Source organism: Corylus avellana, chromosome ca1 (assembly GCF_901000735.1).
Source record: "Corylus avellana chromosome ca1, CavTom2PMs-1.0".
Taxonomy (NCBI): Eukaryota; Viridiplantae; Streptophyta; class Magnoliopsida; order Fagales; family Betulaceae; genus Corylus; species Corylus avellana.
The window spans coordinates 45699108-45723154 of record NC_081541.1 but is presented as its reverse complement, the minus strand read 5'-3'; the positions used below and the strand labels follow the sequence as shown (position 1 = coordinate 45723154).

The window sequence follows — 24047 nt, the reverse complement described above, 5'->3', positions numbered from 1 at the left end:
TTGGTTGAGTTGCTACTGCATGCATAGCTCAACGAGAACTTGTAAAAGGAAAATTTTTACAGTCACGTCATTTTAGTTGTATGATAACACAATATATTAAATAACATTTCTCCTTTTATAATTCTGCCGTGCAATTTCTATTTCTAACAACAGAGATGGGTAAATAAATACATTTATATTATTAATAGACTTTTTACTCTCCCTGCTTCTATCATGCACCGAAGTCCTAGACCTTACATCCAGGAGCATGAAAAAGATAAGCTGGTGTTTTATTGGTATTGAAAAGACCAAAATGTCGGGGTGGACCTGGTAGCCTCATGTTTTCATTGAACAGGGCATAAACAAACCCCTTAACGGGATATCCTAATCGAGCAGGCGTCCCCTGTACCCTAGCCAGACGTTTCATAAAATTTTGATTGTATGTTGCCGCAAGTGCTGGTGTGGTGAAATTGCCGTTGCCGTCAGATGGCCAACCGCTCCCACCCACCACCAAGCTCAACCGCCCCGTAAGATTCCTGCTGAGATGAATAAAAATAATTATTTAATTTATATTTTAATACGAGATCTCCGATGATGAAAAATATTTTAATTAAAACAGAAAATAATTAAATATTGATATATGTAACCATACATAAATAAACCCTCTTTGGACACTGCATGATTGAAAGCGTCCAATAAGGCGTCAAGCATGTTCCAATAACCATTGCTGCCGTCCCTATAAATAGTTTCGTCTGCAGTAAATGTTGCGAAATCCTGGCGTATAAGACCCGCTGCATAGTAATCATATGGAAACACATTCACCATAAGCACTGGTTTGTGGTATAAAGCTTCCATAGCTTTGATGACGTCTATCATATGTTGTCTTGTGTCATCCTTAAACGCAGCGTTGGAAGGCGGAAAAGTAGCACTCAAAACCGACGTGGACACCGCAGTAGTGAGCAGTATATTTAGATCCTGTTGAAGGAGTTCATTCTTAATATTTTCTATTGCCGGAGCAACGTGCCGGCTAAAGATGCCGGGAATGGCCTCGTTGCCAACAACAATTTGTTCGATTTGAACCTTACCGATGAAGGGCATGACGTTGTTCTGAATCCAATCATAAGCGTCTCGGCCATTGTTGTTTGCCATGTAAGGTAATCTGAAATTCTTAATGTCAATGGTTACTGCAATGTTCTGATCGATTAGCGCATTCATGAGTCTTGGATTGCCTTCCAAAATCCTTACCTTCTTTAAACAATATTTGTGGCAGAGTTCAACTACCGAGTTTTCGTCGGGAATGTCATTTCCTGTCCTTCCGTACACGACGCCTACAGAGTAAAAGTCTGCTACCGCCGTTCGTGTGCCAATTATATGCTCATGAATCGCCACAATGCCACACACAATCATCATCACCTTCCAAAACACATTCATCGCCATATATTATTCCTAGCTCTTATATATATATATATAATGAGAAAATTAATTAAGATCTAGCTAGCTAGCTTCAGAATTTTATCTCTCTCTCTCTCTCTCTATATATATATATATTTGATGCTAAATTGCTTCATATCTATAATTAACAGTAAACTATCTAAATTTGGAGGTATACAAGACAGTAGTAGTTAAGATTACGCGTTTGTTTCTCGATCCATATATGTCATAAATAGACTTTTGCCAATCCTCGGACTTGGGTGAGTTTATCTACAACTCACCCTACCCCATTGAAAGCCGCCATGCATTCATCACCTTTGATTTATGTCGAGTATTTCGAATCTGTACGTGTTGGGTATTTCAAATTCGGAGTTTCTTGATCAGATAATGATACCATTTCATATTATTTTAATAATTAATTTAGTGGTGTTTGAATTGTTATTGCCAAAGGATTTTTTGTATTTTGCTTTGGCATTGCCACAGGATGCTATTTTTGTTAAGAATGATATATAGTATGCCTCTTTTTTAAATAGTTAGAGATGTTGAGTGCGGGTGGTAATTCGCACGTGAGATCTTATGTGGAATGAAGGGAAGCGGGTTAGCGAGGCGCCTTTATAAGTTTCAAATCTAAGAATGCCGGAAACTTAATTGTTTATAATTAGTACACGCAGAAAATGGAAAGCAAATAAGTTTGGTAATCATGCCCAAAAAGTCTCTACTTAGAGCTCGTTTGGGAGTGCAATTTTAATAAGTACGATTTTAAAAATTGAGTTTTTAAAATTGCCACTTTTTAAAATCGCACAGGCGTTTCGTATAATATGTTAAAATCGCACAGAATTTTTTCATGATTTTAAAATTTGCGTTTTTAAAATTGCAATTCCAAACACTCTAAAATTACGATTTTGTTTAAAAATGTAGATTATTTTTTAAAAAAACGCACTCCCAACCCGGCTCAGATTTGAAACTGAAAAGAAAAACCATGCAACTATAATCTTTAGAAAGAATGAAATCCAACGAACACCATCTCAGGCCCACTCTTGCTTAGGGGGCTGTAGTTGCTTATCAAAAATATTTGCACTTATTTAATTTGATTATTTTACACATCAAATAAAGATGATAAATCAAACTACCTTGATAATTTTTCGAGCCTCATTAGCTTAATAATTTTCAGTTTTGATTTTCCTTAGAGCAAATTTGATTATTTCCAATGGAGGAGTCAAATGATACTTTTATCTAAAATGACTAATCAGATTTGTAAAAAACCCCCCCACATTAGATTAGCAAAAAAAGAAAAAATGCAAAATAGATATTTGATTGGATTATCCAAAAAAAAAGAAGAAGAAGAAGCTACATTTAGCAGCACTTGTCAAGAGAGCTATTTTTATTTTTTATTGTTTCTCTTACTTGTTTTCTCTTTTCTCTAAAACTTTTTCCACTTTTAAAGGGATCATTATGAGAATATTCTTTCACAATTTTTAATAAAAAAGATATTTTATAAATATGATTGACATTACTATGAGAATATGGTTTTCACACTTAACGCTGACAAATACGACATTTGAAAAATATAACCGTTGAAAAATATATAATTATTATAAAATACAACCATTTCAAAAATATTATAGTTACAAAAATGATTATTTAAAAAATAATAATCGTTGAAAAATTATTATGTTAAACTAATTACCATTTAAAAAGTAGATTAAAATACGAATTTTACAAAAGAAATAAAGATAGAATCAATAAAGAGTAAAAAAATTAATATTTAAATGATATAAATAAAAATATAGTTAATCAGATGTAAGAAGCCTTTAACAATTCATTAGCCAAACTAGATAAAGTGAATTTTGATGAGCTATTTTGTATAAAAATTTGACTCCTCAATGTTCTTATATAATTTTTTTTAGGGTTAAATATTAAATACTTTCCGGTGTTACTGCTTATTTTTCCTCACGAAGGTCATGGTTATTAATATACCAATAGTCCTCCGTCAGTTTGACTTAATTCAAGTTCGCTGCTTGACTCAATCAAATGGTTCTTGATTCACTTAAATTTTTTTTAAATTAAATAGGTGCCACGTGTCAACACTTGATTGGTCCATGTTGACTTCCGTTAAGTCAACTAACAGAATGACTAATTTGGTCTATTATTAAAACCATAAAGACCTTCTGTAATAAAAAATCAAACTTTAAGAAAAAAAAAAAAACCAATGAGGTATTTATTATTTAACCTTTATTTATTTATTTTTTTAACTCCTAGTGAACACGTGGACAACCTCCCACACAAAAGCCGAACCCAACCCCAAATTCCAAAGACCCTAAAACCCTTCTAAGCCTAAAACCCTACCCCCCTAAGCCTCGCAATCTCTACCCCAAACCTTCAATTCCACACACACACACACACACACACACATCGAATCGAAGCAAATCAATGGAGGTGGAAGAGGAGCAGAGAGAGACGACGACGAGCAACAAAGTGATGTGCCTTTTGACCGACCCAGAGGGAAAGCCTCTGGTAGCACCCATGTACCTTCCCCAAGACGCTGGGCCTCAGCAGCTCCAGCAAATGGTCAATAAGCTTCTCAACAATGTAAGCTTTCTAGCTTTTGTTTTTTGTTTTTGTTTTTGGCTGCTTGTGTTGTGTTCGGCGAGAAAGTGTAGGAAAAGAAAATTGAATTGTTGAACGAAGTCGGAACTTTTTTGTTGATGTTAAATTATCAAGCTTGGAAATTTTTTGTCCTTGAAGTGCTCCGTTTGGTTGTTGAGAAATTGTAGCCGAAGAAAAACATGCTTGTAGCTGAAATTTTGTTTATTTCTAGTGATTTTTTTCCCCCAAACTCCAGGCTAATTAGTAAAATGTTATAGTTGTTGCATTTTGCAAATATTATAGAATTGTATGACCCATTTATGCTAGCATCATCATCTCCCGATTTCAATATCTGGGTACTGTATTCGTGGCAGTTTGTATTGGACTTGTGTGGAACCCATGTGGACTCTTTAGATTATGTACGTTCTAGGTCTTCACATATTTAGGAAGTTTAGGGACTAACACTGCAGGGGATATGGTCATGGAATTCTGTATGTAATAGGAAGACATTTGATCAGATTATTAGGATTGGTCTTAGCTTATGGAAAAAGCTAATGGGGTCATGCTTGTGCTTTGATGTATTAAATAGCAATGAGTTATTTTACATTTTTTCAGGAGGAGAAGTTGCCGTATACTTTCTATATTTCTGATCTGGAGCTTCTTGTGCCACTTGGCTCTTATTTAGAGAAGAATAAAGGTTAGTCAAATGGAAATGTTAGTTGAAACTTCCCGTTTTGGCTTTTGCAATTGTATTTTCTTTTAACCTTTTTTTTTTTTTTTTTTTTGTTGAATGAGGCATTTGGAGGCTTTCTTGTGGGGATTTGATAGGGGTTGTTTATTCAATAATCATTTTGCATGGACAAATTTGCAGTTTCTGTGGAGAAGGTACTCTCAATAGTTTGTCAACCGCAAGCTGTTTTCCGAATTCGTCCGGTTAATCGTTGTTCAGCTACAATTGCTGGTATGAGATTTTGGGTTTCGCTTGCATGGGCTAATTTTAAATGATTGATGCAATTTTAAAGTCTCTTTCTCTATCTCTCTCTCTCTCTCATGTTTAAATTCAACTAATAACATTTGTTTGGAAACATCTCCAATTGGGTGTTTGTCATCCTGATCTCAATTTCTGGCTCCTGAAGTGAGCTAATGATATTCAATTTGTGTGGTCAACCTTTCTTAGATTTGAATTTTATACGCAGCATCTGTACCGGCATGCAAATTAGTATCATTTCATTGATTTTGTTATATCTACATCGGTGCAGGTCACACAGAAGCTGTACTTTCAGTTGCCTTTAGTCCTGATGGGCAACATTTGGCAAGTGGTTCAGGTGATACCACTGTCCGACTTTGGGATCTTAATACCCAGACACCGCTATTCACCTGCACAGGTTTGAAATCTAAGACTCTTATCAATTCTTGGACCGTTAAACATACTATTGGTGTCCAAACAACCAAAAGGAAAATGAGTGGGAAAAATAAGTGGGAAAGAGAAAATAGAATAAAATGAAAAACTTAACTTATATAACTTGCAGAAGCTTGAAATATTATATATTAAATATACACAATATTTTTTGATGGATTATTGTAGTCTCTGGAAGTATATAATGCAATTGTTTATTTTAAAGGATATCTTATGTTTATTTTAAAAATCCAACAAAAGCGCAATGTTACAATTTTGAGATTTTTGTATTATAAAAAAAAAAATCTCAAAATTGTAACTTGTGCTCTTATTGGATTTTTACGCTCACTGTTGAATGCTGCGTATTCTTTTAGAATAAAATTCTTTGATCTTTCTTTCTCTTCTGTAGAGCTGGGTTTTCAGTTAATGTAATTTCTAATGGACGGCCACTCTTTATTGTCCTCCTTATATCTATTGTATTAATAGTGAGCCTTCTCCTTATATGCAGGACACAAAAATTGGGTTCTTTGTATTGCTTGGTCACCAGATGGTAAGCATCTCGTAAGTGGGAGCAAGGCTGGAGAACTTCTATGCTGGGACCCTCAAACAGGGAAGCCATCTGGCAATCCACTTACTGTAAAGTCTTTTACTTGAACTATTGATCATTGGTTTTATTCGCACTGGCTGGTTAATTGTTAAACTAATTTTCTTTGAATCACGTGGAGAGCAAGCTCTCCTACTTGGAAGTTTTAGATTCTCTAGTGAGACGGGCCTCATGGTAATTTATTTATACGTTAAATATACCCGGAAGAGCATCTTTATTCCCCTTTTGACCGTGCATGCTTTGTATGTGCTTTTGGAAAGAAAAAAAAAATACACTTTTTTATAAAAAATTTTTTGGGAAACCAACGGTCAGTGACATTAAGCAACAACTAATGTATCTTCCCCTTTGATCTGTTTATGCTTCCATGTTCTTCAAACGTGTACCTTCTCAATATTCTGTTCTATTGTAAATAACTAATTTTATATGAGTTTGTGAATTCTGAACTTTGATTTTGGTGTAAAACACCTTGTAGTTTATTCAAGAGGGTTTCTAATTGTATAATTGGGTTCTCAAAGTCATTATCTGGCCATTGACCTTCTTTAACAGACCTTGAAGCGTCTAACTCTGCTGCTCAAACATCAGCAGCACTAGGATTGGGATCAACCAGCTGTGCAGTAGGCTGCCTACTGTTTCCTTGATCAGCCATAACCACTAAAATCACTTTAAACAATCCCACTAGCTCTGCTATATGATGTGGTTCATGGCTTCAAAAGGATGACTGGAGCTGATTTGGAGCAGACAGAGGGAAGTAGGAGTAGATGAATAGACAGGAACGTAAGGCAGGGTTGTATAGAATAATTTTTAGGAATAGATATATTTAATCAGCAGAAGATGAGTCACATTAGCCCTGGACCTGAGTTACATAGCTATGTTCTTGGCAGACAACTTGCGTAGCATATAGTTTGTAGTTCCAAGAGCATTCTGTCAAAGTCTAAGAAGACTTGTGGAGTGACATAAATACTTATTCACTGACCTAAATTCAGCTCAAACTAAAAGACTAAATAGCATAACTGTCTCGAAACAAGGCAGGGTATTTTGGGTGTTGGGCATCAAGGTTTCTTGAGGCTTCTTTTGGGTGTTAGGGTCTTTATATGGGTTTTCTTTTTGTGGGATAACGTAGGTTTTCCTATGTATACTTTCTATGTACGCTTTTTTCGATATATACAACATTACTTATCAAAAAAAAAAAAAAAAAACTGTCCCAAAACAAGGCTAAATAATAATCTGCCCAGAACTTTCTGAATTTTAAAAGACCATTCTTTTCCACATTTAGTTGGCTGCATCAAATTCCTTCTAAACTTTAACTAGAATGATCCAACTTCTGTGAGATACTATTTAGGTAAAACAAGGAATTCTAAATCGCACCCGTTTGTTTGAGAAACCTTAAATCTCCTTAAAAAAATATAATTATCTTAGAGTTTTTTGACAAATGTTGGTTGTTTGCAGAATGTAATCACTGTTGCTAGTGCTAATTTGTTTGTTTTTACTTAGCTTGTTAAATTAGTGGGCTTACTAATACATTCTCTAGACATTAATATTTGGAATCTACTATGCCCCAGGGTCACAAGAAATGGATTACTGGTATCTCTTGGGAACCAGCACACCTAAATGCTCCATGTCGTCGGTTTGTAAGTGCTAGTAAAGATGGTGATGCACGCATATGGGACATCTCATCAAGGAAAAGTGTTATTTGTCTTAGTGGCCACACACTTGCGGTAACTTGTGTGAAATGGGGTGGTGATGGAGTTATTTATACGGGGTACAATTTTATCTTAAGTTAACTTTTTCCTTAAGTTCTTACAGTTTCGATGCAGTGCTATCAGCATAGCTCTATAATTGAAGACTTCCTTTTTGGTTGACTTGTAAGATCGTATTTACTTAAAAAATGCCCATGAAACTTATTTTCCATCTTTTGTACATAATTTTTTATTAGGTTCAGTTGATTAATGACCTTAGTCTTACACACAAGTGCTTCACTGTCTTTTCAGCCTTGAAACAGTGTGACTGCTCTGCCATTTACTTTGTGTATTTTTTGTTTTTTTGTTTGCTGGGAGCAAGTCTGCTTTTAAAGTTGAAAGAAGAGAAAGGACCCGTTTGTTCTTTTTAGAGGGTGCTTTTTGTTTGAAAAAGTGTTCTGATGTGACATAAAGGTGAAAATAGTTTTGAGTGATTTGTGTTTTGGGTTTGTTAATGTTTTTGTTTTTGTTTTGAAAAGAGAACACAAAAGGGAGAAGAAAAGAGTGTTATCAATCAAAGCCAAAATCATTTTGATCCTACTTCTACTTATAGACAATCTTCCTAGAATCAAGTATTATTAAGCTTTGCTGGCCTAAAAGCCATCATCCAAGCTTTAGTGTGCTCTGGATTTATAACTACATCCTCTCAACCATTGCAGCTCTCAGGACTGTACTATCAAAGTTTGGGAAACTACACAAGGGAAGCTAATTAGGGAATTGAAGGTAACTAGATGATTCTTTTAAAGTCACGATTTCCTATGGTTCTATTCCTTCTTTCCTTGGCATTATCAAAATGCTAATTGCTATTGTAAATGTTTTTGTTACATTATTATTATTATTATTATTATTATTATTATTATTATTATTATTATTTTCTTTCAAACCCTCTCCAGTTACTAGTTTAGTGTAATTGCATTTCTTTATTAACTATTTAATGTTATCTTTATAGTGTGTGTGGTCAACTTTGTTGTTGCCTGTGGAAGTTCTGACCATATTTTGATAAAATGAAAGCAAATTCTTATTTTTGAAGACATCCTCTTCACATCTCTCCTTTCTTATGGATGGTAAAAAAGAAACAGAACGATTACTTATGTAGAAGTGTTACACTAAAACAATATACTTTTGTCTTCTGATTTTGTTCAAAACAAAACATTCTTTTTCAGATTGTTTTTAAATCCTTCAAAAAATTCACGTAAGTTTGATCTTTGTATGAAGAGATGATTCTAATAGGCAAAAACTGTTAATTCTTTCCTGATTCTATTAATTTCCTTAATTTTATATTGTAATACTTGGAGGTCTTCTTGTATACCTATTTGTTTCTCGGTTTTTAATGGATTTATTACTTGTTAAGAAAGAAATGTTCTTCTTAGACATATTCTGTTATGTCCTAAGAAATACCTAACGTTCAATTTCAATTGAGTGCCCAAAAGTCCCCTTTTGATTCTCTTGTCTCTTTGATATTTGTAATGTCTATCAAATTTGAGATTATATTCTAATTGTACTACAGAAGTGAACGTTTTTCATTGAGCACTATGCAACAATTCCTGTTCTTACTTGGATTATTGGAGAAAATGAAATTATAAAATTTGTTCAAGTATGATGTTTGCCTATGATGGATTTCTTTTGAGTTCTGAACATGGATAACTTGCTTCAATTGTATGGTATATTGTTATTGTTATTGTCTGTTATCGTTACTCATCTGTTGTCGATTGTGTCCTGGTATCCTACCTGTGGAGTCATGATCTTGAAATCCAATTGTTGATGCCATTTGCCTTTTCCTCTACTTTCTCCTTTTTTACGAACTTTTTCTTTGTATATATGATATTTGTTTCAGGGTCATGGGCATTGGGTTAACTCTCTTGCATTGAGTACTGAATATGTTCTTCGCACTGGGGCTTTTGACCATACAGGCAAGCAATTCTCTTCTCCAGAGGAAATGAAGAAGGTAAGTTTCTGTTGGTTGCAAATTAATTTTCGTAGTATCCCTTGCATGTCTTTTTCTGTTTCTTAAAATTTACTCGTTTGCTTTTTGTCACTTACACTGCACATTAATTCATCAAATCTTCGACACCTTTGTCTATGCTGTGATTTGACTTTTAGGTTTCACAACCTGAAATCCTGTGACACTTTAAATTTATCTACTCAAGTCAGTACTGAAAAAATGCAATTCAATTTTTTACCACCTTGACGTAGATTCTTTGGATGTGCATAGATGGGGATTTGTTGTATCTCTCTTGGGTATATTATTTGTCTTCTGCATTTTATTCAGGAACTTAGTTTCTGATCTTTTGTCCTATCGCCTCTCGCCTCTTGTTGTAAATGTTGTTTGGTTCTGTTCTAAGTTGATGAGACTTGTCACATGATGTCTCCCTTCGGTTAAAATTAAGAATCCCCTCTATTGCCATACCGCGTCTTTGTGTACCTTATTTTGGTTAAAGTAACTGAGTAGATAATAAATGTATAGTTTTTGGGTGGTCCCTTGGCAATTATTAGATTAATAGGAATTAGGAATCTCTGAGTTATGTGATTAAAAGTATTTTTCTCTTTTCTTTTTTTTTTTTTTTTTTTTTGGTTAGAGCAAAGTTCTGTTTCTGTAAGTCTGAAGAGGGATTTCGGGTATGAAGGCCAATTATAAACAAATCTGGGGTCTTTTGGTGGAGAGCATGGTAAGACTTAAAAAAGAAAAAGAAAAAAAAATTGGGAGGAATTTGCTGGATTAAAGCTATAACCTCTTATGCGTAACCTTTCAGAGCCTTGAGGAATCAGACCTATAAGGGCTCTTGTTATTTTTCTGGCAATTGTGCTCCATTTTTATCACGTGGCTTTTCTTATTGATCACTTCCTTTCGTTCTCTCCTTTTTTTTTAAAAAAAAAAAAAAAAAATTATTATTGGCCTCCTAATTTTTATGGGCACCTTCAGTATTGTCATGTCATCTCAAGCTGGCACTTGTATGTTGGACTTCTTGCAACCATAGGTTCTTTTGTCATGTTAGACTTGGACTTCATGCATGAATTCTTTCTGTTTTTCTCCATCTTCCTTTTGTTGGAACTAACCTATCAAAAAAAATCTTCCTTTTGTTGGAACTAACTGTTTTTTGTACTTATAAATATAGGTTGCTTTGGAAAGATACAACAAAATGAAAGGCAATGCCCCCGAAAGATTGGTTTCTGGATCTGATGATTTTACTATGTTCCTTTGGGAACCGTTTGTCGACAAACACCCAAAAGCTCGCATGACAGGTCATCAACAGGTACGAATATTTTCTGATGTGATTATCTGTCTTCATTGCAATCTAAACTGTTCATCGTTCTTTGTTTTCTGGAGCCAATATTACTCTTGTTTCCCTAGCTTGTCTTTTGTGCCTGAGAGCTATTGACCAAGAGATGTGGGGAATCTTTTTTTGGCATCAAAGATGCTATATTCACACTTCTTTCTTAGTTCTCATAAGAACATACACCGATTTCTACTACACTAAAAATATCATTGTTCTCAGCTGACTTTAAGTCTTATCCTTATGGCTGGCAGATACTTGAGAAGCCCTCAAAATACTCGTCATGCTTTTTATGTATTTATAAGTAATCAAAATATCATTTAGAAGCGCAAAAAGGTGCACTTAGGTGCATATGAAGTATACAAGAGGGACACTTGACTAGAAAGAAAAAGACGGTAAAAAAAATCATGTCCTTTTCAAGTACCTGAGAAGCCCTCAAAGTACCCTAAACACATACTTAGAGATGGAAAAACAAAGATCAACTGTCTTGTCCTTTCCTGCTGCCTCTGTCTTTAAATATCATGTCGTCCTGTTCTGCAGAAATGCAATTATGAAGGTTAAGTGCATCATAGGCTTGATAATTCTTAGGCAGAAAAATTTCAAATCCTTTTTGTTTCCCACTCTGCAGATCTCCATGTTGTGCCAGTTTTGAATCCTAGAGTCTAACATGAAGTTATTTTTACTTTTATTTTTCATTTTTTTTTAACTAGAAGTTATGTATTGTACCCTGGTTTTATTATCTTTATATAGAAGGTTAGCATATTCAATTGCACGAATCTTGCTCTTTAAGCATAAAAGTTGAAGTTTGTACTTGTTGCTTTCCAACAGCTTGTAAATCATGTTTATTTTTCACCTGATGGGCAATGGGTGGCGAGTGCCTCATTTGATAAGTCTGTCAAGTTATGGAGTGGTGCTACAGGGAAATTCATTGCTGCTTTTCGGGGCCATGTTGGGCCTGTTTATCAGATAAGGTTTGAACTGTTCCGTGGTTTATGTAACTCCATTCACTTATATTGAAGCTAATATCTATGTTGCTTGTTGCCCTACAGCTGGTCCGCAGACAGTAGGCTTCTTTTGAGTGGTAGCAAGGACTCCACACTGAAGGTAACTTTTAAAAACAATCACCTTTTCTTCTGATATTTACAGCTCCTGAAATGACTAGGACCCTTTTGTTTCATGTGGTGTTGGAAACGCCATTTCTATGTTAGGCATTATGGGAGAATAGATCTAACCAGGAATATATATATATACACACATTTTTATCCAATGGTTGATTGGGTTTGCTATGTCAGCATTGTGGGATAAAAATGTGGTATGTCATTACTCATATATATATATATGGTACCATTTCTTCACAATTAAAAGACTTATGCACCAAATGAAATAGACCCATGGCAGATGCCTATGCACCACACTAAATTTGTTTGTAATTCAGTTTGTAATCATGAAGATTTTTTTTCTATCCAAATAAATAAATAAGTATCCCTCCCCCTTTAGCCGAGGAATGCTACAATGCATTCTACAAACCATCTCCCCACCATCTCTTCACTTTAACATTTTGATTTTTTCAAAAAGAGAAAAAAAAAGGTTAAGAGAGAAGAGATGGTGAGGAGATGGCTTGTAGAATGCAAAAGAGAATATCCCCCCTTTGGCCCATCTCCATACCTCAACTAAAACCTGCCTGCAGAATTCTAGGCTTTGACCTTGTCCTTTTGCCATGTACATGGTATGACTTTAGAAATGACACAATTTTAGTCTATGCATGAGTATATTTTCAAATTTGACTAGGAATTATATTCGTGTAATTTTAGTCTATGCATGAGTATATTTTCAAATTTGACTAGGAATTATATTTGTGTAAAGCCTTTGCTTTAGAGCATGCATATCTAGATGCTTTGTTGTAATGTGTACCTTGCCATGAATGGACATATCAGTGACATTTGATTGAAATTTGTTAAAATTGTCTAGGTTTGGGATATCCGGACACGGAAGTTGAAACAAGACCTTCCAGGCCATGCAGATGAGGTATGTTCTGTACCCAAAAATAAGGGCGCTTTATAATTTGTTTTTTTTCCTGTTTTATTTGACATTTTGATAACTTCGTTTGGAAAGGTTTATGCTGTTGATTGGAGTCCAGATGGTGAAAAGGTCGCCTCAGGTGGTAAAGATCGAGTATTGAAGTTGTGGATGGGTTAGATTAATTGAGGCCAAATCCATGCTTGAAATGTCAAACAACATGGTTTTTCCACAGCTTTTATAGGCGTGGGATTACTGTTTATATGATATCAGATGCAAGTATATTAAGTGATATGTACTACTGGAGTCAGGAGCTGAAGAATCAGTAACAGGGTGGTTATTGCAGAAAAGCTTTATTGCGTCAGCATTGCGGTTTTTTGCCCACGGGATGTTTCCGCAGATTTGATAGTTTCGACCACAACTCGCCTTGAGGTGCCCGAGGAAGAATATGAAAAGCTAATTTACTTGCCTGGCTTTCCTTGTGGCTTGTCTTAAGAGTGAGAGTACAGAAACCGATTTACTTGTCTAGGTTTGTTTACAGAATTTAATACCTTTCTTAGTTGGTGTTGAAGATACAGTCGAAACTCATGGTGCCCTGAAGCATCAGTTTCATTTTTTGACAATGGCAATTTTCTTGATTTTAATTGGAAAGCAAAAATATATCCATGTAATTTACTGCTCTTTATTCAGCTTGCCTATTTTCTTGTTTGCTTTGATTTTCTTTTGCATTGGGTATTCACTGATAACCCAAATTGCCAATAACCCGTGTTCTGCTAGAATTGATGTAATTGCTTGTATTTTCTAACAGATGGTAGGAGGAGAGATTGGTTATTCTCTTTGTTCAGGCCAGAATGGCAATCCCCAGTGAACTAGTTTTCCTTCAAACTAATCAGAAAAAAAAAATCTCTAATTTATTCTATTAAATTGTTGTTTCTAAAATGCATGTTATTTAATTACATTATTTGAAAGAAGAGATACTCCCTATTTTTCTTATAAGATATTAAATTATTTGAAAAGAAAAGTAGCAAATAATTTATTCTTGCCAAACTGAACAGGTTCATAACAAATTGCATGGCTTCCATTCGAACAACATTATGCAGACAGTATTCATCCCCCCCCAAAAAAAAAAAAAAAAACCATTAATCAGACAGTGAGGAAGCCCTTTTCCTTCAAGCTTTCAATGGTGTCCCTAAGACACACTTCCGAAGGAATGAAGCTAATACCCAAACTTTTGGCTTTGTCTTGGGAAAACTTGTATGTTGGCAGCGAAGGCTTGTCATCTTCAAATCTGCCAAAAATGATAACCACATGTGACTCTTTTTGATTGTTGCTCTTGAATATGAGGGCTTTGCCCCTTTTTTTTTTTTTTTTTTTTCCTTTTTTTGAGGAAAAGTACACTTTACCCCCACCCCCCAAAAAGTTTGGAACGATTTTTCATTTCGACCTCTAATGTTTCAATTTTTGTAATGCACTCCCTCAAACTTGCAAATTTTTTTCAATTCGACCAATGTTATCTCAAAATTCCCATACTGCCCCTAATTTTTTTTTTTTTTTAAAAAAAATTTATAAAAAGAATTCGGTGGCCATTTTTGCACTCTCAATTTTTTTTTTTAATAAAAAATGAAAAAATTAGGGGCAATATGAAAATTTTGGGATAACATTGATCGAATTGAAAAAAATTTACAAGTTTGGAGGGGTGTATTGCAAAAATTGAAACATTATAGGTTGAATTGAAAATTGTACCAAACTTTTGGGAAGGGGTAAAGTGTAATTTTTTCTTTTTTACTTTTTTGACTGAAACCCAAATATGAAAACATTGTCCACTATTTGTCCCTTGGCCTAGCAACCTAGTATGATTAAAGTAATGACTTGGCATTATTATTACTGTATATTCAAAAGGAAATGTTGCCGAGAAATTTGACTGGTTAATAACCATCATTAAAGAAATGAACCAATTGAAGCAATAACACTAAAACTAACTTCGCATATGCATTAATACATGCAAATTGAATTTAGTTGTTACTTAGAGCATGTTTGAGAAATATAGCTTTTAAGTCAAAAAATGCTTTTTGGCAAAAGTTTAATTTTTAAGCTTTTGCCAAAAGTGCGTTTTGATTATTTTTTGGGTAAAAAAGTCAAAGAAATACTTTTGAATTTTTTTTACCAAATATGCCAGTTTTTGTTTAGCATAACCTTTTCAAGCTCTCTAAGGCAATCCCAAACAAGCTCTTACTATGAAACCAATAAGGAACATTCAGTATATTGCAAGTAAAAAACTCACTTTTCAGGTAGATGCGCACTTGGGTAATGTTTGTGCAATATCTTGAAAACCTCAGAATAGTGTGTAGTATTTCCAGCTAAACAATATCTGCCACTAGCAGCAGGAGTCTCAAATGCCTGAATATGTGCATGTGCAACATCTCTAACATCAACAAATCTATAAATTCCATCAGGAAATATATGAGTTCCTGCAGCCAGGAAAAAAAGAGAAAAAGTTAACCAATAGCATCACAAGAATCATATGGAATGATGTGGCTGGAAAGTCAGTAAAGTCAGTATATAAGCATTTTGTGTAAAGCATATAGGTTGAATCTCAACCCATATGTTTCAGGTGGAATTAGAGAGGCTGGCACTATGCAGATCAAGGCCAGGTTTTGCAACCACCTTCAAGTGAACTCTAAGTTATAGAGGAACTTTTACATTCCTTGTTATCAGCACCAGAATTCAGTAAAGGCTTCGGTGAAAAGAAAAAGGAACAAGGAAATACCAAAGAAAGCAACTCCTGGTCATACTAAAAGATTTGGAAGTTATGGAAGTCCAAATTTTTAATTGGAACTCCAGAAACCCTAATATGTTACTGCTAAGTCTCATAAAATTCATAAAACCTACATATAAAATAAACAATATATAAATGCACTTGAATATTAATAACTTTTGTAGAAAGAAACACAATACAGATAATGCTCATTAGTTACAAAAGAGTACCATTCAAAAGCTTCAGAAATACGTCAGTACTAAAAGTAGGAGTTGGCTGTATGACTGGTCCAAGAACAAAGTCTGGGTTTATTACTACCAAGTCAATGCCACACTCTTTAGCAAACTTCCAAGCAGCCTCCTCAGCTAAGGTTTTTGAGAGATGATACCACAGCTGAAAGTAAAATTCATAGCTCACAGAGAAAGCAAGGTAAATTTGAAAAAGCAATAGTAAGAACTATTGAACAGCACATATACATACCTTTTCCTCTTTACACATAACTGGATCTGAAAACCAAGTCTCATCGACAACCACATCAGGGTTCAGAGGTTTTCTGTTGAACATGACTGAAGCCATAGAAGATGTTATAATCACTCTCTTGACAGAATGAACTTTTGCACATGATCTAAGAACATTAAGAGTTCCCTTCACTGCTGGATCAATTATTTCTGACTGAACCATGTGACAAAATGTGGAAGTAGCTCCCATAAGAATAGACTTATTAAACTAAGCTATCAAAAGCATAATAATATTGGACAAAATTGAATACATGCTATGCTATTCAACAGTTTTATCAAGCAATAATTGTTTTATGCATTACACAGTAGAACTTCTCCGATGCCTTATGTGCATGATTTCTATAAACAATCTAGCATTGACTCACATAAATTAAAATCCAGGAGTACTACATTCAATGATTGCTGGTTCCAGCAATGTTGAGAAAACACAAAAATTCTCTTCCTTTGAGCTACGGTGAGAAAGAAAAACTGATCAAATTTTGTTAAGCCTTGACATATGACATATGTATCCTTCCTAAATCCTAGAAGCAGGACAGCAGCATTCTGGTATAGGTGGTTTTTGTTGTTTTAATTGGTGTGTAGTTGTTTTTTTTGTGGGATTTTGAAGCTTGTCTCAAAGTCTGTTTTCTGCTGTTTTTGCAGATTTGTAAAGTGTTTAGTTCGTTTGTATAAAATGATCTCTTATTCATCCAAAAAAATAATTACATGTGCTAAAACAAGGGGGCTGGCATGAGATCCTTTAATTTGTTTTAAATCATTAAATACAAACAAGAATTGACCATATTTGCAGCAGAAATTAGAACAATGTGTAAGCGATACAATGCATAGGCAATAAATATCATGGGGTGAACCTGTGGGTCATTAGCCACCAAAGAAACTGGGGATGCTATATGAAAAACGCCTTGGCATCCATCAACTACAGAATCAAAACATCCTTCTTCCAGTAAATTTGCTTTGAATAGCTTAAGTCTTTCTTTAGCTCCATCAAGTGCAAGTAAACACTCTGTTTTCTTTACATCATCTGTGGAATATATTTGCAGAAAAATTTCAATTGGAATGATGAGAGAAAAAAAAAAGGCATAAGAAATAACAATTCACTACAGATGAAACAGTTTGGTTGGATTCCTTGCACACTCATAGCAAAAATTGGTGTCAAAGCTAGCAAATTTATTTGAAGGATTCACTACAGCTCATGTATTTATCATTGTTTCCAAGGATTCACGGTTCACTAATAAAAACCACATCAATATATATATATATATAGCTCATATCTCAAAAGCAAAGAACCTTAATGCTGATAAAAATAACATGAAAATTAATATGGGATTTCAGAGTAGTCTAAAAGCAAAGAACACTGAAACCCAGAATTTATATTACGCTAAAACATTGCCTGACACAGTCAAAAAAAAAAAAAAAAGACGATGAGACACAAAATAGAGAGAGACAGGACAGCTAGCACTGACTTGGGTCACGAAGTGTAGCTTTGACAGTATACCCACGTTGAAGAAGGACCTTCACCACCCATGAAGCTATGTAGCCTGAAGCTCCAGTCACGCACACTACCTTCTCTGCTCCACTCATCCTCTATCCCTCTTTCTCCCTCTCTGTCTCTCTGCTTAACTCTGTGGCAGTTAGAGCGGTTGACTTTTTATTTTTTTATTTAATTTTTTTTTTTAAGAATGTTAGCTTACAAAATGTTTATAAAAATAATTCTTACAAAGTAACGTGGTAGAACATGGGAGATGAATTCAAATTTAAAAAAATTCACTTCGTAAGTGTTTGTTTTGTAAGAAGTTTTGTAAGCTTAGCATTTTTTTTTTTTAACGGAAAGATAAATTTTATTAATATAAGTAAAGATTACAAAAGATAGGAAAAGAAAAAAGAAAATACAAGATAAGGATTCTAATAAAAACATAAGCCCATTACATATAATACGTAATTCAATTTTGCCTTGGGTCTTGAATGTGCGACACTCCCACTCAAAAGCTAAATATGAACATGGCCCACATCCCCTCTCACTTATTTACACTACTGAAAATGATTCTAGAGAATATTATTGTCTAATTTACGAATAATAAAGAAATTCAAACCATTAGTTTTATTACCATGTAAAATGCAACTTTATTGTTCATACTCAATGTGTAGTTGAGAGGTTTTTGTTAAAGTTGTGGATGGGCTAGTTTAACTGAGGCCAAATACATGCTTTTTTTTCTTTTTTCTTTTTTTTTTTTGTCTTTTTTTGTTTCTTTTTCCTTTAAGCAAAAGCGTAGATGGGGTGGACCAATTATAGCTATTCTACTTGAACGTGACCATAGTAAAACTTATCCGTGGGGAGTCGCACATGAGAAGCTTAACGGTAAAAACTGCAAGCGCTCTCTTAAGTCTAACTCAGTCCTAGCCCACTGGCCATCAAATAAATGCTTGAAATGTCAAACAACATGGGTTTTCTGCAGCTTTTATAGGAGTGGGACTATTGTTTATATGATATCAGATGCAAAGTTATTTAAGCGATATGTACTATTGGAGTCAGGAACTGAAGAATCAGTAACAAGGGTGGTTATTGCAGAAAGGCTTCATTGGGAGGTGGGTCATTTGGGAAGCACAAGATGGATTGACAGTTTTCATTATTCAAAACACCTCATGACTAGCAAACCCTACCCAAAATGAAGCTCAGAATGATGAAAAACATATAGAGAACACATTGTTCTTTGTGGAATGGACCTAGTGGTATTAGAAGGTTTAGGACCTGTGGTGGTGAGAAAATCAAATAGAAAATAGATTGGTTACTCTGAGCTTGAGGGAGCCAAAGCCCCTAAATTTCATACTAAAATGAAATATGCTAAAGAAATTGTACAATACCTTTTGTTCAAGATTTTCCGAACCAAACACCACATACAACTGATAAAAGTAATTACCATTCATTCAAGATTCTCCGAACCAAACACCACATATCCCTAGTTTTCTCCTAAGAGATTACATTATTTGAAAGAACAGATACTCCCAAATTTTTCTCTTAAGAGATTACAATATTGGAAAGGAAAGATACCAAATATTTTATTCTTGCCAAACTGAACAGGTTGATAACAATTTGCGTGGGGTTCCCTTTTAGCAACATTATTCAAACAGTGAGGAAGCCCTTTTCCTTCAAGCTTTCAACAGTGTCCCCAAGAGTCACTTCCAAAGGAGTGAAGCTAATACCCAAACTTTTGGCTTTGTCTTGGGAAACCTTGTGGACCGGCAGCAAAGGCTTGTCATCTTCAAATCTGCCAAAATTGATAAACATATATATGTGACTCTTTTCAATATTTTTTATGAATGTAAACAATGATTTTGGTTGATAAATGCAAATTCTTAACTAAACTGATCATTTTGTTAGACGCAACATCTATGTACTCACTTCTCAGGTAGATGCAAACTTGGGTAAAGTTTGTGCAATATCTTCAGAACCTCTGAATAGTGTGCAACTCTTTCAACTAAACAATATCTGCCACTAGCAGCAGGAATCTCAAATGCCTGAATATGTGCATGTGCAACGTCTCTAACATCAACACATCTATAAATTCCACCAGGAAATGCTGGGTTTCCTGCAGCCAGAAAAAAAGAAAAAAAGAAGAAGAAGAAACAGAAAAGGTTAACTGATACGGAATGATGTGGCTGGAAGGTCAGTAAATTTCTGAAGGCAAATAGAGTTAAACGCAAATTTCTACAGGCAACTCCTGGTCATACTAAAAGATCTGGAAGTTATGGAAGTCCAAATTTTTAATTGGAACTGCAGAAACCCTAATATGTTGCTACTAAGTCTCATAAAATTCATAAAACCTACATATAAAATAAACAATATATAAATGCACTTGAATATTAATAACTTTTGTAGAAAGAAACACAATACAGATAATGCTCATTAATTAGTTACAAAAGAGTACCATTCAAAAGCTTCAGAAATACGTCAGTACTAAAAGTAGGAGTTGGCTGTATGACTGGACCAAGAACAAAGCCTGGGTTTATTACTACCAAGTCAATGCCACACTCTTCAGCAAACTTCCAAGCAGCCTCCTCAGCTAAGGTCTTTGAGAGATGATACCAGCGCTGAAAATAAAATCAAAGCTAGTTAGAACGATTACATCTGAAAATATTTGGCAGAGTATGATTACAAGAAAAAGCAAAAGAGAAATGCTATACTCACCAAATTTTCTCCCCAAAATTGCTTCCCATATGATGTGTCACCATCCCATGAGATGATGACACAATTCACAAAATAATAGATCTCATGGGATGGTGACACATCATTTGAGAACCAACTTTCGTAGGAAAAATTTGGTAAATGTAGCATTTTCCAAAGCAAAAGAATCTAGAAGCTGACATGGATATGCTCACAGAGAAAGCTAGGTAATAACAAAGACAATTTGGATAAAAGAAAAAGTATGGCTGCTGCTATTCTCTGACATTTCCTCTTCACTAAAATAACACTCTAGTTCTTTCATTACCAGTATCTTCATATCAACAGTATATAAGAGTGCAAATAAAGATAAACTTGAAAAGGCGATATTAAGAGCTATTGAATAGCACATATACATACCTTCTCCTCTTTACATATAACTGGATCTGAAAACCAAGTCTCATCCACAACTACATCAGGGGTCAAAGGTTGTCCGTTGAACATAACTGAAGTCATAGAAGATGTTATAATCACTCTCTTGATAGAAGGAACTTTTGAACATGATCTAAGAACGTTAAGAGTTCCCTTCACTGCTGGATCAATTATTTCTGACTGAACCATGAGACAAAATGTGGAAGTAGCTCCCACAAGAATAGATTTATTAAACTAAGCTACCAAAAGCATAGATTTATTAAACTAAGCTATCAAAAGCTATTGGACAATTGAATACATGCTATTCAACAGTTTTATCAAGCAATAATTGCGTTATGCATTACAAGGTGAAACTTCTCTGATGTCTTATGTGTATCATTTTCATAAACCTAGGCTACCTAGTGTTGACTAATGAGTAAGGCTAGAAACCACATTTTTATCTCACAACTATCCTACAATGCTAATGTGGCAACCAACTCTTAGATCAGTCTTTGTTAAAATAAAAAATAAAAAAATCCCATGGTTGATTGGACTGCCACATTAGCAGTGTGGGATAGTTGTTGGCAAAAAATGTAGTTTCTAGCATTTCTCTGAACTTTCATAACTTAAAACCTAAGAGTACTACATTCAATGATTGTTGATAACAAAGTTGAGAAAATGCAATTGCAGATTGACAAAGTTGTGAAGATGAAACATTCTCTTCATTTAAGCTACGGTGAGAAATAAAAATTGATCAGATTTTGTAAAAGCCTTGACAATTGTATCCTTCCTAGGAGTAGAGATTCCCTCTGGAAAATAGAGGCAGTTCATTGCCATTGTTTGAGGCAGAACCTGTCTCTAAAAAGTTTTTTTTTCTTTGGGGAAGCCCACAGAGTGGGGCGGAGGATTTTAGGGGGGCTGTTTTAAATCACTAAATACAAACAAGCATTCACCAAATTTGCAGCAAAAATTAGAACATTGTATCCCTTACACATTGCATAGGCAATAAAAATAATGTCATGGGGTGAACCTGTGGGTCATCATTGGCCATGGAAAAAACAGGGGATGCTATATGAAAAACGCCTTGGCATCCATCAACTACAGGATCAAAACATCCTTCTTCCAATAAACTTGCTTTGAATAACTGAAGTCTTTCTTTAGCTCCATCAAGTGCAAGTAAACACTCTGTTTTCTTTGGATCATCTGTGGAATATATTTGCAGAAATTTCAATTGGAATGCTAAATTAATTGTTAGTATCAAGCTTTGAATGAAAAATAATAATAATTAAGAGTAAGGAATAACAACAACACACTACATATGAAATACTATTGTGAACAGACTAGGTAAATCTACCGTTACATCCTATACAAGATTAGCCATGCTAGAGTGATCTTTTTTAGGTGCACTTGGGAGTTTGCTTATATGCCTGATCCTCCCACCTTCTCCTTCTCCGATTTACTAAAAAAAATAAAAACAAAAACAAAATTAAAAATAACACGCATGTACTTTTAGTACAAACATAGGTTGGTTTAACACTTGGTTTCCACTTTTTGGTTACAAAATGGAATCCAAACAACTAGTTTCAGGACAAAAATTTTCTCCAACCCAGTTTATTAAATTGGCATTAATCCTTAGAACAAGATACACATTTTCTAAGGACAAATGCCACATTAATAGACTGAGTTGGTAAAAATTTTCGAGGAAAATTGTCTATAGTTTTTAGTATAGTGATACTCATTTTTCTATTCTAAAAAACCTTGTTCAACGTTGGGGGTAAAGTTCTTCTAAAATACGATTGAACCAAACCGATCGGTCTAAAATTTCAAAATAACTAGTTTGTGCCGTATATATAAGAGGACTAGCAGCAGCTTCCATAAATATAGGAAAAACTACTAAGAAATCACCTGAATTAGACTCCCTTGGTGTTTCCTAAACCAAAGGAATACCAAGGGAAGCAAAAGTGCTACCCTAGATTTAGGGTAGCACTTTTCGCTCTCTTAATATTATTTTAATATAAAAAAACTTTTTCTTTTATCTGGTATTTATTTGAAAAAATATTTAAATAGTTTGTCTTTCCTTTCTCTTTTCCCTATCATTTAATTTTAAAAAAATATTTAAATGATGTAGGAAAATGATAAGGGAAGCTATAGCTTGGTTCCCTATATTTAAGAAAAAACCAAGGTCAGGTCCTACCTACTAGTGCTCTCACACTCATAGCAAAAACTGGTGTCAAAGCTAGAAAATTTATTTGATGGATTTTTTTAACTCATAAATTTATCATTCTTTCCAAGGATTGACAGTTCATTAATCAGAAACCACATCAATATGTTATATATAGCTCATCTCAAAAGCAAAGAACCTTAATGCTAACAAAAAAACATGAAAATTTATATGGGAATTTCAGAGTAGAACCCATAATTTATATTACACTAAAACATTGCCTGACACAATCAAAAAAGTTTTTTTTTGTTTTTTTATAAAAAAAATAAGACGATGAGACACAAAATAGAGAGAGACAGCACTGACTTGGATCACGAACTGTAGCTTTGACAGTATACCCACGTTGAAGAAGGATCTTCACCACCCATGAAGCTATGTAGCCTGAAGCTCCAGTCACGCACACCACCTTCTCTGCTCCACTCATCCTCTCTCTCTCTCTCTCTCTCTCTCTCTGCTTGATTTTATAGCAGTTAACTCTTTTCTCCTACTTTGAATTATATTTTACATGTTCATTTTTATGTACATCTTTATTGACTTATTGTTGGCGTGCATCCTTTTCAACCTTAAAACGTCTGCATATGGACCTAAACACCACTTGTGGCATGGAATTTTCATACTTTGAGTGCTTCCTGTTGTTTTCTTGGGATCGGGAAGTTGGACATGCTTGTCAGTTGCTATCTGTGTTCGCCATCAATGTGTATTTTCTTACAATGACACAATCAAGATATGGATTCTCTCTCTCTCGCTCTCTCTCTCTCTCTATCTCTCTCTCTCTGCTTAGCTTCGTTTGTAAATAATTTTATAGTAAAAGTCGTACTATGCCAAACACTATTCAACACATTAAAAAAAAATGGACTAATAAAAAATTGGGCTGACAGCAAAATTAATATTTTTTTAAGAGAAAAAAAAAAAAAAAAAGAGTAGATATGGCAGATGCATAATGCATCGTCCTCTTTTCGCTGTGGT

General features: G+C 34.5%; 3 protein-coding genes across 3 annotated transcripts; 1 reads left to right on the top strand and 2 right to left on the bottom strand.

Moving 5' to 3' along the window:
- Window positions 1–226: 226 nt before the first annotated feature.
- LOC132173568 (probable glucan endo-1,3-beta-glucosidase BG4) lies at window positions 227–1416 on the bottom strand. Its single transcript, XM_059585088.1, has 2 exons — window positions 638–1416; window positions 227–506 (listed from the first exon to the last, which is right to left on the bottom strand). Exons 1-2 carry the CDS (start codon window positions 1414–1416, stop codon window positions 227–229), a joined length of 1059 nt encoding a protein of 352 aa, XP_059441071.1.
- A 2294-nt stretch (window positions 1417–3710) lies between these two features.
- Window positions 3711–13705, top strand: LOC132167109 (notchless protein homolog). Its single transcript, XM_059578006.1, has 13 exons — window positions 3711–3999; window positions 4612–4693; window positions 4868–4957; window positions 5256–5381; window positions 5901–6028; window positions 7556–7755; window positions 8392–8455; window positions 9567–9677; window positions 10846–10983; window positions 11833–11975; window positions 12054–12108; window positions 12973–13029; window positions 13117–13705. Exons 1-13 carry the CDS (start codon window positions 3841–3843, stop codon window positions 13198–13200), a joined length of 1437 nt encoding a protein of 478 aa, XP_059433989.1. The 5' UTR covers window positions 3711–3840; the 3' UTR covers window positions 13201–13705.
- A 458-nt stretch (window positions 13706–14163) lies between these two features.
- Window positions 14164–23505, bottom strand: LOC132180665 (phenylacetaldehyde reductase-like). The gene is made up of 12 exons (XM_059593567.1): window positions 23388–23505; window positions 21891–22063; window positions 20870–21061; window positions 20217–20379; window positions 19691–19877; window positions 19469–19556; window positions 17757–17877; window positions 17145–17314; window positions 16256–16447; window positions 16006–16168; window positions 15302–15488; window positions 14164–14308 (listed from the first exon to the last, which is right to left on the bottom strand). The coding sequence occupies exons 1-12, from the start codon at window positions 23503–23505 to the stop codon at window positions 14164–14166; spliced, it is 1899 nt and encodes a 632-aa protein (XP_059449550.1).
- Window positions 23506–24047: the final 542 nt, after the last annotated feature.

Excerpts from the sequence above, each read along its gene's own strand:
- LOC132173568 (XM_059585088.1), bottom strand. The coding sequence starts at position 1,416 with ATGGCGATGAATGTGTTTTGGAAGGTGATGATGATTGTGTGTGGCATT. Across the intron at positions 507-637 it reads GCAGTGTCCAAAGAGGGTTT|GGGGCGGTTGAGCTTGGTGG; the intron begins ATTTATGTATGG and ends CAGGAATCTTAC.
- LOC132167109 (XM_059578006.1), top strand. The coding sequence starts at position 3,841 with ATGGAGGTGGAAGAGGAGCAGAGAGAGACGACGACGAGCAACAAAGTG. Across the intron at positions 4,000-4,611 it reads TCAATAAGCTTCTCAACAAT|GAGGAGAAGTTGCCGTATAC; the intron begins GTAAGCTTTCTA and ends ACATTTTTTCAG. Across the intron at positions 12,109-12,972 it reads GCAAGGACTCCACACTGAAG|GTTTGGGATATCCGGACACG; the intron begins GTAACTTTTAAA and ends AAAATTGTCTAG.
- LOC132180665 (XM_059593567.1), bottom strand. The coding sequence starts at position 23,505 with ATGAGTGGAGCAGAGAAGGTGGTGTGCGTGACTGGAGCTTCAGGCTAC. Across the intron at positions 21,062-21,890 it reads TGGCCAATGATGACCCACAG|TCAGAAATAATTGATCCAGC; the intron begins GTTCACCCCATG and ends CTCATGGTTCAG. Across the intron at positions 15,489-16,005 it reads ATTTCTGAAGCTTTTGAATG|GAACTCATATATTTCCTGAT; the intron begins GTACTCTTTTGT and ends TCCTGGCTGCAG.